Source organism: Delphinapterus leucas, chromosome 12, assembly GCF_059928025.1.
Source record: "Delphinapterus leucas isolate spDelLeu-1000000601 "Yukka" chromosome 12, BTC_Dleu_Yukka2, whole genome shotgun sequence".
Taxonomy (NCBI): Eukaryota; Metazoa; Chordata; class Mammalia; order Artiodactyla; family Monodontidae; genus Delphinapterus; species Delphinapterus leucas.
The window spans coordinates 42944438-42960335 of record NC_143140.1 but is presented as its reverse complement, the minus strand read 5'-3'; the positions used below and the strand labels follow the sequence as shown (position 1 = coordinate 42960335).

General features: G+C 39.2%; 1 protein-coding gene across 7 annotated transcripts in view; it reads left to right on the top strand.

The window, feature by feature from the left end:
* Positions 1–4059: 4059 nt before the first annotated feature.
* Positions 4060–15898, top strand: part of HACE1 (HECT domain and ankyrin repeat containing E3 ubiquitin protein ligase 1) — a 95752-nt gene continuing 83913 nt past the window's right edge. For 3 of the 7 annotated variants that reach the window (XM_089921891.1, XM_022553357.3, XM_089921890.1), the window contains exons 1-4: positions 4061–4392; positions 10094–10148; positions 11152–11241; positions 12024–12128. In XM_089921891.1, coding sequence (XP_089778017.1) covers positions 4317–4392; positions 10094–10148; positions 11152–11241; positions 12024–12128 — 326 coding nt within the window. In that variant the 5' untranslated portion in view covers positions 4061–4316. Of the gene's footprint in view, positions 4393–10093; positions 10149–11151; positions 11242–12023; positions 12129–15898 lie in introns of those variants that run through there. The other 4 variants (XM_089921893.1, XM_089921895.1, XM_089921892.1 and 1 more) reach the window with 4 other exon arrangements.

The window sequence follows — 15898 nt, the reverse complement described above, 5'->3', positions numbered from 1 at the left end:
ACTGAAATCTGACTAACACGTGTTAGCCTTAATTCTCCAATTACCCACAAGCCTTAGCTAAATAAGCTATTGATGCTCAACAAGTATCAACTGTTAATATTTGTTGTTAATCAGATTGTCCTGCTTGTTTCTATTTCCCATGTGTTAATGTGATCTCCTTTCAAGCATGGAAGTTTCCTTGATTCTGCTCCCTCTCTACAATGAAGGGATGATTCTCTCCCCCACATCCCCAGGGTTTTGAGTAGAGCATGAAGGACTCTCCACAGTTTACTATGTATTACTGTCAGATTTGTGCATGTCTAATTTCCTTTCCAGAAGCTGAACTCCTTGAGAGTGAAAAAAGTCTTATTTTTTTTATTTTTATTTTTTTTGCTGTACGCGGGCCTCTCACTGTTGTGGCCTCTCCTGTTGCGGAGCACAGGCTCTGGACGCACAGGCTCAGCGGCCATGGCTCACGGGCCCAGCCGCTCCGCGGCATGTGGGATCTTCCCGGACCGGGGCACGAACCCGCGTCCCGTGCATCGGCAGGCGGACTCTCAACCACTGCGCTGCCAGGGAAGCCCAAAAGCCTTATTCTTTATTTTACTTCCACCTTGCATATAAATATTGGTTTGCTTTGAATTTGGGACCAAGTTACTGATGATGGAGTAAACTCACCAACATTTTTTATTTAATCCAAATTGAATGCTTTAAAAAGGCAGTTATTGGGCTTCCCTGGTGGCGCAGTGGTTGAGAGTCCGCCTGCCGATGCAGCGGACACGGGTTCGTGCCCCGGTCCGGGAAGATCCCACATGCCGCGGAGCGGCCGGGCCCGTGAGCCATGGCCGCTGAGCCTGTGCGTCCAGAGCCTGTGCTCTGCAACAGGAGAGGCCACAACAGTGAGAGGCCCGCGTACCACACACAAAAAAAAAGTGATTTCAAATATACACAAGTTTAGTGATACTGGTTTTCTTAGCACTATTATGTTTTTGGTAGGAGACATTATCTTTCATGTTCTCTCCAGTGATCACTAAGATTGTTAAACTTACTACAAAATTAGGAAAATCCTTTCATAGTAATTTCATGAAATTACTGATTTCATTTTATTTATTACAAAAGTCAGATTTCTACAAATGCATTATTAATGGTTTAAAAATTTTAAATTCTCAGTATGTCTCATTTTGGATGTTGTCTATCTCTATGTATATCCTAATACCTTACTTTGGAAGACATAGCACTGCTCTTAATAGTAGCGTGAACCATGAAATTTTTGCAACAGGTATATGAAAATTTGAAACATCAAAATTATTTTAGTCATAGCCAAAAGCCCCTCCTTTACACAATCCCAATTTAAATGATTTATGGAAATCCCATACTTTACGTCTCTCCCAAGAGCTAATACATTTTTAATCCTAAACTTCATGTAGGCTTGCAATACCTCCCGATAAAGTTCTGGTGGCTTGCAATTCATATCCACGAGGAACAGCGGCTGTTGGCATATACTTCCTTCCCATGGTTGATATGCAGGGAGAACTGGTTTCTATAGTGCTTTGAATTCATAGAGTTAGATATGGATTTTGAATATATAGCCTCAATATTTGTAGTGTGTTATCTCAGGACACAAGAAAATAGAAAAAAAAATATTTTACTGCAGTTAGATTTTTCCAGGACTAATTCTTTCTCATATATTAAGCATATATGTTGTCTGGAAAGGAGAACATTTTCCACCCTATCCACAGTTGACTCTGTTTATATTTTCTGTGATTATGGCCATGAACATATTTGGATTTATTTCTACCATCTTATTTTTGTGTTTTGTTTTTACAGTGGTTGTTCTTTGTTCTTTTCTTTTGTCCCCCCCTGCTCTCTTCCTGCCTTTTATTGAACTGTTTTCTTCTTTTAAATGGAGAAACTTAAGCTTGGGTATCTCCAATAAAACCAATTTTCAGGGAGAAGAAAATCCAGAAGTAGAAAAAAGAAAGTTAAAACTGGGTCACAGAGAAATCTGGATTCTTATAAGTGAAAAGCGCTATATTTTTGATAATGGAATTTATGATACAAAATGCCCTTTTAAAGCTTTCATTTGATATTCTTGGTGTTGACTTCCACAGGGCAAGTGAGAATTTTCAGTTCTTCAACTATAACCTATGAGGAGCTATTTCACTTTTTTGTTGTTCTCATGGGCAGCTTCCTTGGTGTGATAAACTGCCCTGTCCAATATGGTGGCCACTAGGCACATGTGGCTACTTAATTTAAATTAATTAATTAGACTAATTACATTTAAATAAATATTTAAAATCTAGTTACACGAGCCACATTTCAAGCACTCAGTAACCCCTTTTGCTTAGTGGCTACTATTCTGGACAGTGCAGACTATAGAACATTTCTGTCATTGTAGAAAGTTCTATTGGACAGGCAGTGATAAGCCTATAGTGGTACCACAGCTTCATACACCTTGGAGCAGAGCTATTTGAGAGAGTGCATCACATTGCAGAATTTAGAACTGACAACCCACAGCAGCATTCTGTAACATTCTTCCAGCATCTTTTACTCCTGTGGTGAACAGTGACCAGCATGGGGAGAGATGCCCACCAGAGAGGTTATTGGGGACTCCTGCTCTGCACGTAAAATCCAGTCTTGGTGCCCAGAGGACATCGGAAATGACTTATATGGAGCAACAGCTTAAGGGGTGGCAGTAATAGCAGAGGCTGAGATGCTAACTTCTGTATAGCAGTGGGGATCTTGACTTTCTGAATGGTATGGGGAAGCCAAGAAAGGCAGGACCATTTCCAGTTGAAGCTAGGTTGCAAAGGGTTGGACATGGCCTGGCCCATAGTGTTTGGCATTCCTTCGAAGCTCTGATGTCTCCACCTTGTTGTTGGACTGGTTTAGGTCTCATCTGAACCAACTGGTTAGAAGGTCTACCCTGAGCCTGTTGCATCACTGGCACAAATAACTGATAGCAGCAGGTTGGAACTGATTCAGGATGGCATTGGCAGGGAACACCCATGCCAGCCACCATCTGCCCCTGCATATCCTGGAAGGGCAGGTGAGATTCTCTTTCTCCTTCTGGGCCAGCTAATATATATCACCAACGTGCATGTGCCCATTCATTGCAGGAACAGCTTTGCCTCTTTGAGGAAGGAGAAGCTGAGAAAGACCAAGCTCTTTGGTTCTCTCTTAACTCCAGCATCATCTTGGCACTGGTTATGCCCAAGAAGATAAAATTCCTCTTTTCATTGTCAGTGGTGTTAGGTAGGCTCATACTCACCTGCATTGGATAAATTCTTTCATGTTTCAGCTGCTTCAAATTTGTTTTTATCCTGGCTTGTGCTCTACTTCTGTGTAGAGCTGACAAATATGGTTTTTCCCCACTGATTTCCTTTTAATTAATTTCATCCACACTTGTTGGTATTGTCAAGTTTTTTTGCAACTCACGAAATCAGTCTTTGGATTTCCCACTGGGATCTGTCATCATCTTGAGACTTCAGCATTGTTCCCAAATAAACTAGAATTTTCTTTTAGGATGCCACCATCCATATATTCCCCAAAGTTTCAACTTTGTGTCAGGTGCTGTGGTGAGTACGGGAATACAAGGCACAAGATAAAGGGACGGCTTTGCCCTCACGAAATCGCCCAGCAGGGGAGACAAATAATTAAGCTACGGTTACGTTACTTGCAATGAAGGAAAGAGTGTATTCTGCGTTTGCATTTGTTTGACTTTATCATTCTTTAACATATGAAAATGTAATATTTCAACAGTTCATGTATCTGGAAAACAAATGTACCAAAACTGGGATGATTGACGATGGATTTAAGAACAACCGTGCAAATCCCCAATCGGCTATATTGGGGGGAGTGACAGAATTGAAGGGAGCTGCTCTCGTACAGCTTTGCGGTGCAGGAGAAGGGGCTCGTGGGGACACCCAATAAGTCCCTCCGCAAGCCTGCGCACAGCTTCCCGCACACACGGCCCTACCCAGGCGTCTGCGTGGCAGGGGCGCGGAGCCACGGGCGCACCCAGCGTGGCTCCGCCCCGGGCGCGCGACTCGGAACTACCGCTCCCAGAAGGCTGTGCGAGTCCGGGAGGGAAGAGGTGGTGGCGGCGGCAGGAAGGGCCAGAGCCGCGTCTCCGGCGGCGGGTGTCCACTCGGTGGTCTGTCCGACAGCTCCCGGCCCCCGGACGGAGGACGCAGTCCTAAACGGCCTCCGTAGCCCCGGGCTCTGGCCCGGGCGAACCGCCGCCTCCGCCCGCGGGACGGGCGCGGGGCGGGATGTAGGGCGCTGGGCGCGGAGGCCGCGAGCGCGGCAGGGGTAGCGCCTAGGGCGCGCCGAGGATGGAGAGAGCGATGGAGCAGCTCAATCGCCTGACGCGCTCGCTGCGCCGCGCGCGCACTGTAGAGCTGCCGGACGGTGAGCTGGCCGCGGGCTAGGGGCGCTGGGGGCGGGGCTCGGGGCGCGGGGAGGCCCGGGTGGGAAAACTAACCAAAAGCTGAACAAACGCCCACATTTACTTTCCTTGGCAGGGGCCGGGCTGGGACCTCCTGCTACCCCTCGCTCGCCGCTCCCGCCCGGGGCAGGTGGGAGTTTGGGGGAGGGGTCCGGGCTGTGAAGGTTCTGCTGCTAGAAGAAGCAGGATAGACCCAAGTCTCTCCAGACTATCGATTGGGGTTTTGGCGAAGGAGCAGAAATATCACCCGAAGGGCGGAGATCCGGATTCAGAAAACATAACAGTTGTGGGCCATTTTACAGTCTCTGCCTGCTGGGGCTAGAGAGATGCTCCCCAAGTAGTATTGTTTACTTTAAGCTGCTGAGGGGAATTAAACAGTCTTTTCTTTTTCTAAATGTAGAGCACTGTTGTATTTTGACAATAAATAAAAGGGTGTCAAATATCAAACATGTACTTGAAGTACTGTGTGTGTTTACATATATACACTTTAATATGCGTGTCTGCCTTCATTTATTCATCAGACGGAGGGGGCTGGGGCGCTTCTACAGAGAGGAGTAAGGCATGAGCCCTGTCGTTTAGGAATTTTAGTTCAGTGTGCCAGGATTTCTTCAGAATTGGTAAAACACTAGTAATAAAAGAGATGAGAAAGAAAGCCGTTTTGTTTGCAGCCTCATGAATTCAGATGGTTTAGTGGTAGTGGGAGAGGGCAGTGCTGTCTCTAAGAGGCTTGATTCTGTATGCCCAACTGAGAGAAAGGGTAGGAGTTAAGTCTGGTGATTTTTTATTTTTAATGCATTGCATTAGTTTATCTTATTCTTATTCTTAAAAAAATTTCTTTGAATTGTTGCTGGGGAGGTGATCTGTAAGGTTAGTGAAGGAGAACTTGGGTGAGAGCCATAAAAGAAATGTGGGACTGGAGACCTGAGGATAATTTTTCTGAAAAAAATTTTCCCTAGTCTCTACTTATGATTCAGAACAGGATGATTTGTGGCGACTGTTTCTCAAAAGATAATTTTGTACTTGGCACCTTGCTAGTGTAAAGTAAGAGACTGAAAATGATCCTGATTTTAGGAACAAGACTTTTGGCTTCAACGTTTTCTTTCTCTGTTTTCTTTCCACCTTCCACCTTTGAGTCCATTTCTTAAGTGCTGATCTCACTCATTTTCCGCAGTCAAATTATTGGTATCCTTTGCTGCGTGTGTAGTTTCATTTACACGGTATTTGTATTGCTCAGTGTAAATCCCGTTTTTTTTTTTTTTAACGTAAATGTGACTTAGAAGACTTTGATAATGTTTCTTGTTTTAAAAGTAATGTGTTTTCATTGTGGAACATTTTGAAAAGAAAGAAAAATAAAATAATCTGTCATTTCACACCCAGTGATAAACAATGTTAGTATTTTCTTTATTTCCTTCTATTATTATTTTTTCTCTTTTTCTACTGAAACTAAGATCATACTGCATATAGTCTTTTATTTTGCTTTTAGAAAACATACATTTATTATATCTTTAAGTACGCTTAATTATTTTGTAGGATTTAATGTAGGTTTATTTTGTAGGTTAATATGTAACAAATATTGAATCTAATTATTGTTTTTATAATAGATTTTATGAGGAACAGCTTTGTACATTTTTAAATCTCAGTCTGCCTTTATAAATATTTCCTTAGGATTATTACATAGAAGAGTATAGATCTAATTATATCAGCATTTTTAAGACTGAGTATCAACCTCTCAACTAACTCTTTGGAAAAGAAGGTTCCACCCACAGTCTGAGAGTCCCTGGAAACTAGAGTAATTAAAAATAAAACTTTTTCCCATGTTGCTTACATTTGTTTTTCTTTGATTATAGTGAGTTTGCTCATCCTGTCCTTTTAATTTATCTTTGTCCCTAAGTTCTGATGAATATTTTTGAATTCTCTGAGATTGGCCCTTTCAAATGTGTGTGTGTGTGTGTGTTACATTCTAATTATAAAAATTTAGATTGTTGTGCTTTCATTTTAAGGGCTGAACAGAAGTTCTGAGATCTAACTTTAGGAAATAATCAGATGTTTATCTTGCCTTGTTAGACTTCAGTGATTAATAAGCACTTGATTGGAGCTAATTATTAAGGTTGGAAAGTTTTTAATCAGCCCTCACTCTAAAATTAACTTTGTTGCATAGGATTAACCTGCAGATATTTTATTTATTGAACTGAATTCTGGGAAAACGTATTTATGTTTCCTTGGGATGATGAAAACCTGAGTATTCCCTCTAAGTAATGGAGTGCAGGTTGTTGAGTCATCTTAGGCAGGGCTAACAGGAATATTCTTGTGAGAGAGGAAGTGAAAGGAAAACAATTATTTTAGGGATATAGATTCTCTGTGGACTGTAAAAAGTTGGCTTATATTATTCATTTATGTGGAAAAAGTAATCTTAAACTACTGCATTTACAGTGAATGTAATTTGTTTAATAAAATAATAGAACTTGAGCCCATTTGAGCATATATTTGAATAATGATTAGGATAGTTATCAATTTTTTAAAAAGTCTCTCCCATTTTATGGTTTGATGAGACATTGAATATAGCATAGTGAATCTGAGCTTCCTGTTCTTTGAAGTTTTCCTTTTAGTTGCTGAGTTCTGAAATGTTATTAATAAAAATGGCCAACATATCTGATAAAGTGAGAGATTGATTAAACTTTTCTTATCACTCTGAAAACTTTTGTTACATACCTACTTCTCAAGATTTCTTCATGAGTGTGGAGAAGGAAGCACCTGACAGCAAATTTTATTCAGTACTTTCTTAGTATAGTATTTCCTGGATAGTCTCCTTCTAGCATCATAGTTGTGGTTATATTTGTGTCTTCGTACCTTTTAGCGTATGTGAGCTATTTTTTAATAAGGTTAGATACTACTTAAAAAACAAGATCTACCTCTAAATTTTATCTAAATGAACACCCTATAAGTAAAACCCATGCGAACCTTATGGTGCTCACTTAAAAGTATGTACTATCTTGATTTATAAGTTTAAATTCACAAATAAGGGTATTTCCTGTTTATGACTTTGTTTATTATGGAGTGACTTACTTGAAATTGTCATGGTTTAGAAGTTCAGATTTTTATTGGGGCGTGTATTATATGAGAGAGAAAGAATGTTGCCATAATGAGGGAGGCTTAGTGAAGTGCTTTTCAACTCCTTTTGGTGACTCACTGTTAGATAATGAGAATAATTTAGTGGTTGCAGTCAGCATTTTGAAAAAATTGAGATGGACGAGAATAAAACAAGTTAGACTGTATTGTACATGTTAAGAATAGTATTGTAGGGCTTCCCTGGTGGCGCAGTGGTTGAGAGTCCGCCTGCCGATGCGGGGGACACGGGTTCTTGCCCCGGTCCGGGAGGATCCCACAGGCCGCGGAGCGGCTGGGCCCGTGAGCCATGGCCGCTGAGCCTGCGCGTCCGGAGCCTGTGCTCCGCAGCGGGAGAGGCCACAGCTGTGAGAGGCCCGCGTACCGCAAAAAAAAAAAAAAAAAAAAGAATAGTATTGTAGACCTTTTGGCTATTTATATAGTGTATACTGGGGGCAGTGGAAGATTTTTCTTGTAGGGGCTTTGGAATCAGCCCGCTTTGAATTCCAGTTTAGCCATTTAATGCCACCATCACACGGCTTATTACTTAGTGCTTCAGCTTTCTCGTTTGTAAAATAGGGATAATACTAGTACCTACTTCATAAGGTGGCTGTGAAGATAAAAGAGATGATGCATATGCATGTGGAGTATTTAGAACAGTGCCTTTAAGGTAATGGTTTAAAACATGTTGGCTGTTATTAGTAGGATTCTTTGGTTATTAAATTATTATTATAGTGAAAGAGTTGTTGCATCTGCATACTGTACTTGTGAATGTTGACAAGGACTAAATTGCTCTTCATGTATACATTCAAAAATAGTAAAGTAATGAACAAAAAAGTGAAGAAATGGTAACTTTTTTTCTCTTCGTTTAAATACTTCAGGATATATTTCTACATATGTAATGTTTTTTCAAACATAATCACAATACCATTATTAGAGCCAACACAAGTAACAGTAATTTTAATTCTCATCAAATACCCAGTCCATGTTCAGTTTTCTCCTCTCAGAAATATTCACTTACAGTTGGTTTGTTTGAATCAGTATCCAGTCAGGTCCACACATTACGTTTGGTTGACTCATCTCTTAAGAATCTTTTAATGAAAACAGTTCCCCCTCTTTTTTCTTTTTCTTTTTAACTTTCCAGTTTTAAGTAATTTTAGACTTACAGAAAAGTTGCATAAATAGTACACAGTTCCTGTATACCCTTCACTCAGCTTCCCCTCATGTTCACATCTTATACAACCAAAGAACAGTGATCAAAACTAAGGAGTTAATATTGGTGTAATACTGTTAGCCACATTCCAGACTTTTATTAGAATTTCATGAGTTTTCCCACTAATGTCTTTTTTCTATTTAAGGATCTAATTGAGGATACCACATTGCATTTAGTTGTCATGTTTCCTTAACCTCCCCTGAACTGTGTTATTTCTTCAGTTTTTCCTTGACTTTAATGGTCTTGATTAAGAGGACTGATCAGGTATTTTGTGCAATTCCCCTTAATTTGGGTTTGTCTGATGTTTTCCCATGAGTAGATTAAAGTTACAGATTTTTGGCAAGAATACTACAAAAGTGATGTGCCCTTCTCAGTGGAAACTCAAGGGCTACAATATACTGATATGTATTATTTCCGGTGATGTTACCCTTTATCAGATGATTAAGGTGATAATCTGCTGGGTTCTCCACTGTAAATTCACTGTGGGGGAAATACTTTGATACTATGCAAATATCCTTTTTCTCAAACTTTTACTCATAAATTTTAGTACTGCTATTAACTTTTTAAGGGCTAAATGGGACTTGTCAGTGTTACTTCTCTGTAAGTAACTTATTAAAAAACGTAAAGCTCTAATACGCATTGAATTGAGGAATGACCATTAGTAATACATAAAAGTAAATTCAGGGACTCTCCTGGCGGTCCGGTGGTTAAGACCTCGCCTTCCAAAGCAGCGGGTGCGGGTTTGATCCCTGGTCAGGGATCTAGGATCCCACATGCCTCGTAGCCAGAAAAACCAAAACATAAAACAGAAGCAATATTGTAACAAATTCAATAAAGACTTTAAAAATGGTCCACATCAAAAAAAAAAAATTCAAACGCAATCTGAAATTTATATAAGTATTGCATGAGATCATAGATGTTATTGACTTTTAACTTCTTTTGGATCATATTTCTGTGAATTTATTCTATAAAAGATAATAAATGAAAATGTGAGGTAAGTAAAAATAAGACTTTAATGCTGTTTCATAAAAACTTCTAAAAATTTCTTGTGTTATTGACAAGGAGCAAATACTATGTATATGTAATATTTTAAAATAATTTTAGCATACTTATCTTTGATATTCATATATACTTAACATTCCTCCAAGTACTTGTAAGTATGATGAAACATTGTGCATTATTGCAAATCTTGCAATACCTCTGGTGTTTTTCACTATCCATAATCTTCTTCCACCTCTTCTCCTAGCTTTTTATTTAGAGTTAAGAAAACTCTGAAGTAGTCATAAGTATCACCCTTTGGAAAAAGTAGGAGATAAATTAATTCCTTTTCTTTTTTTTTTAACACTTAGATAATGAAACTGCTGTTTATACATTAATGCCAATGGTTATGGCTGATCAACACAGGTGAGTGCCTATTTACAAATTTATATATTTTTTCCACAAATTTATATTTTTTAAGAATATAAATTTACCTAAATGTTGCGTACACACACACACAAACACACCATAGAGTTTGGACATAGGTTTTGTCCTGTGGCAAGTTATTTAACCTCTAATTATAATTTTCTGTCTGTGAAATAAGAAACAAGCTTTTCTAAGATCCGTATCAACTGTAAAATTCTATGATAAGAGATTTTCTAAATGCATAGTCAGAACTTAAAACAAGTATTTGCTTGGTCACTGACAGTGAAAAAAACATGATGGTTTCTGTTAGAGGTCACTACTGATCTTTATAGCAAAAAGTTAGGGCTGATGGACAAGTTATTCCCTAATATTCTACTACTTTCATGTTCTTTCTATTGGGGTAGTGTTGACACTTCTTTTACAGGGCGCACATGAGGTGTGGTTGTCTGGCTGTGTGATGAGATGTTTATACTTGTAACAGACAGCTCTGCTGTGGTTAGCCATTGGGTAGTTTGGTATTATGAGGAGAAAGTAAAGAGACACTGTATTTTGAAACACGTTTAAAATATAAATGATTTTTTTGCTTTGAACTCCTGTCTGATATAATTAAAGCATGTTTTTGTCTGATTTTTCTTATTTGACCAAAATTAATATAGATAGGCTCAACTTTCTGCAGGGGGAGCAGCCAGTCCTACTCTCTTTGCTTCTCAAGAATCTAGTGGGAGCTGAAGCCAACTTAGGTGTCCTCAGAGCAGGTGACATAGTCAGAGCGGCAGACGAGGAACCCTTCAGCACCAGTTTATAGGTGAGGGCAGTTGGTTTTTGGATGATGCTGCACTGGCTGCTGTGCTACGCTTAGAGAGTAGTGCCTTGTTTTTTGGCTGATGTGGGACAAAACCTTTTGAATAATTGGTAAGAGTAACACTAAATAGCTATTAACTTGAGTTAGTATGTTTTTAAAAACTTTTTTTTTTAACCTTGACTCAATTTTCTTTTGGCATAGGTCTGTTTCTGAACTACTATCAAATTCAAAGTTTGATGTCAATTATGCATTTGGACGTGTGAAAAGAAGCTTGCTTCACATTGCAGCAAAGTAAGACTAAGACATTTTGGATTAAATTTTGGTCTAGAGTAATGATAGTAAGCTTTGAATCAGTGTGTTCCATAGTAGTTACGGAGAGAGATGAGAACAGACAGCTGAGTGGTTCTTTGTTTTGTCGAGGGCATAGTGTGCTATGCTTACATTCTTTCACTAGATAGATTGTTAATCTTGGGATTGGACTCAAGTCTTATATCTGATGTTTTAGCTTGCTCTAGATCAGATTAGAGGAGATTAGGCACGGGGATTATCTTTCCTGGATATACTTAAGAGGGTACCTTCACCAAAATTTTACTTTCATCCCACCAATATAAGATTTTATATGCTAATTGCATGTGAAGTTGTTGGCTTTATATTTTTTACTTAGCTGTGGGAATGATTTTTATTCATAATTTTCCAGTGTGTAGCTAATCAATTTGTTGATATCTCATCACCCTTTAGGATTTAGGTTGAGATTACTCTACCTAAATAAAATTGATTTTTCAATATAAATTTGGATTCTGGAAAGCCAAAAGTTGAGAGTACTGTATGGTTTCTTTTATATGCTAATACTTTATTTCGCTTTATGTGAACTTCTCAAATACTTCATAGCTTTTGCAGTAGAATGTACCATCTTGAAAGTAGAGGATATTTACTATTTGTGACAGGAGTTAAATTGTAGGTCAATATGGACCCCCCAAATAATGTGTTTAATAGGGCTTTTTGTTTTTTAATTAAGCTATGTCAACTATGGCTGTTTGTTAAATGTGTCTGAACTGTTTTTAATATTGTTTTAGTTGTGGATCGGTGGAATGCTTGGTTCTGCTTTTAAAGAAAGGAGCAAATCCTAACTATCAAGATATTTCAGGCTGTACACCCCTTCATTTGGCAGCTAGAAATGGGTAAATATTTTTTCTTAAGTAGCTTAAGTTGTATTGTTATGACTAAGAGTAGTCAAGGCACTCTACCTTCATTTGGGAATTTTTTTTTTCTTTTGCCCAATATTTGCCTTGGGAAGAGGGTCTTGGATTATTTTGTTACACTTTTAAGTAACTATAATTTTAATAATTTATTAAGTTTACTGATATTTTTCTTCTTGAAGATATATTTGTCAAAGTTTATTTTTACTAGTATTATAATGACATTTTCTGAAAAGCATAATTAATTACCTCTTTGTTTGAGTGTACTTTTTCCTGGTAGTCTTTTGCCTTGCTGAACTCCATGGCTTATTTTCCACATTGTTTAGTTAATTTTATTAATGCAATTAAAGACAGAGTAAATACATTATACTTAGTTTTTTTTTTTAAATAAATTTATTTTTGGCTGTGTTGGGTCTTCGTTGCTGCATGCAGGCTTTCTCTAGTTGCGGCGAGTGGGGCTACTCTTCGTTACGGTGCGTGGGCTTCTCATTGCAGTGGCTTCTCTTGTTGCAGATCACGGGCTCTAGGCATGTGGGCTTCAGTAGTTGTGGCTCGCGGGCTCTAGAGCGCAGGCTCAGTAGTTGTGGTGCACGGGCTTAGCTGCTCTGCGGCATGTGGGATCTTCCCGGACCAGGGCTCAAACCCGTGTTCCTTGCATTGGCAGGCGGATTCTTAACCACCGCGCCACCAGGGAAGTCCCTATACCTAGTTTTTTTGTCAAGAATTTCAGATAGTCATGTCTCTGTGTCTGCCTCCACAATATTTTTCTGTTGGACTGAGAAACCAGACTAAAATAGTTGGAATTATGTTTAAAATGAAAATAAGTAGTTTTTGATTCAGGGCTTGAGGAACTTTACATTTATAAACATTTTTTGAATGCTGGAAAACTTTTCTATGAAAGACTATTCCTATGTGTCTCTGCTTTTGATTACTCTTGGAAGTATTTTTGTTGACTGTTTTGAACAGGAATTCTAGGTAGTTGAGGTGGCTGCCTAAGTGAGATGGATATGGGGCTAAAATTGTCCACTGCCTCAGTCTGAGGCCAAATTTTTGTAGACAAGGATTAAAGTGGAACCAGAAAGACTAGAACCATAGTGATGTCTCATTTGGACAGAGGAGAAGCATAGCCCTTTGACCCTGTCTGGTCTGTCCCATTTCCTGACTTAGCACGTGAACCAGTTTAGTTGTCCACTGTTGCAAGAGGTAACGTGTTGATTAAACAATTGTTTTTTCTAATAATTGGCCACATTAGGTATGTTGTAGGGTGTCACGCCCAAGGTCATAGACTAAATCATTCATTCCCTTGTTGAATTGATCTCAGGTCTAGATACATTATCCCAGATGTTGGTAGGATAGTGACAAAGCTCTCTGAAAAAGTTACATATAGAAGAATATCTTAGTACAGTGTCTCAACAACTGTAAATGAAAGGACAGATTGGTGCACAGCAGGGATAAAATGTCTACTGCTGTTGTAGTAGGAGACTTAGTCATTTAGGAGACCATTGCTTTTTTTTTTTTTCCAGCTTTGTTGAGGTATAATTGGTAAATAAAATTATAATATATTTAAAGTGTGCATCATGATGAATTTGATCTATACATTGTGAAAGGATTTTTGTCACCTAGTTAATTAACACATCCATCACCTCACATGTTTATCTTCTTTTTTTTTTTTTTGGTGAGACATTGAATTTGGAGACCATAACATTTTAAAGATGAAGAAATATAACAGATATTATTACATAATTCATATGGTAAATCAGTGAAGAGAAAAGGAGTAAAAAGAGTCCATAACCCTAACATAACATCTAACTTGGATGCCTTTCTATTTCTATAAAGATTACTTTTGATATTCCATACTTAACTATTTTGGTTTTTATATATTGAATGAATGCCTTGTACAACTTAGAGGTGCTCAGTAAATGTTTATTAAGTGACTTGATTACTTGTTGCTTCCTGTAGCTTTTGATGGTTTCAGAAATAGTCTTTGGCTCTAATTTCTCTATAAGTTCAAATTTGTCTAGACTGAAGCAGAAGTCATAGGTGAATTCTACCCCTTTTGCTGGTCTGTCTGGTTTATGGGGGTTTTTGTTTTGTCCCCTCATCTATCGTTGTCAGAGGGGTAGAGTATTTCTCTTGGCCTGCTTTAGTGTTTCTGTCTTCAGCCATCAGTGCATTAATACTAAATTGCCCTCCTTTCCAGTGGAAAACCCAGTAAGCTGCCTCTGAGCACGTGGATGACTGGTCCCTGTGTCATTTGGGTTACCATAAACTTCTTATAATTGTTGCAGTATCTGGCCAGGAAAATAGTTGTTTCCTGTACAGTAGGATCCAGCATTGCTCATGATTGTATGAGAATATAAAAAGGGAAGACTTAAAAATTATTGTCTATCCTTATGTTGCATATTGGTCAGATTTGAAACATTTTTTCTTTTTTCTTTTTTTTTTGCGGTACGAGGGCCTCTCACCGCTGTGGCCTCTCCCGTTTTGGAGCACAGGCTCCGGACGCGCAGGCCCAGTGGCCATGGCTCACGGGCCCAGCCACTCTGCAGCGTGTGGGATCCTCCCGGACCGGGGCACGAACACGCATCCCCTGCATCGGCAGGCGGACTGTCAACCACTGCGCCACCAGGGAAGCCCTCTTCTTTCTTTTTTAAAAAATTTTTTTGCCACACCACACCGGGATGTGGGATCTTAGTTCTTCAACCAGGGATTGAACCCGCGCCTCCTGCAGTGGAATTGTGGAGTCTTAACCACTGGACTGCCGGAGAAGTCCCAGAAACATTTTTTCTTTGTTTTTTGGGCTAGATTGTGAGCTCATAAAGGGCAGAACTCATAAGTTAGTTAACATTTTAGTTCCATTCTAAGCAAAATTGGTGTGCACTTAGTTGGTCTTTTTGATTTACTCAGGGTTCTGGAAAATAGCAATAATGATTATTAAGTAAGAAAAAGAATATAGTTCTCTTATATTGCCCTGTAGTTTTGCAGTTCATTTTTGGGATGGGGATTATGGATTGCTGCTTTTCTTCAACAATCTCTACCCTAAACACTTCTTTAGAGCTTTTTTCCCTGGTACAGTCCCACCTAAGTGTTTATTTTGACAATATGCCAGTGGTCCACGACAGGCTTCTGAATAGATTTTAGACATCCAGCAATATGGGTGCAGACACACAGAGACACACACACACACACACACACACACACATAATTTAAACAATGCAATATTAATTTTAATAAGACTTTCTGGTCTGTTGCCTCACGTCATTGAAGATTTATTTTCTAAGGTTGTCATAACAATGTGTTAGATGAAGGAACTTTGTAAACTTTTTTTTTTTTTTGCGGTACGCGGGCCTCTCACCACCGCAGCCTCTCCCGCTGCGGAGCACAGGCTCCGGACGCGCAGGCCCAGTGGCCATGGCCCACGGGCCCAGCCGCTCCGTGGCACACGGGATCCTCCTGGACCGGGGCACGAACCCGCGTCCCCCACATCGGCAGGCGGACTCTCAACCACTGCGCCACCAGGGAAGCCCACTTTGTAAACTTTTGAACTTAAAAGTTTACTCAGAGCTTTGTTTTCTTCCATTTCTTTGATTATAAAGCTGATTTTAAATGACATTTAACCTCATTTTAGATATAAAAAATCAAAGCAAGGAAAGTAATTTGTTCTCTTTTAAAAGGTTTATTCAGTTAATAAAAACTTTAGCTATTGATTATAAGATTTAATAATTAGTAATCAGTTAGTTATGCTTAGTACT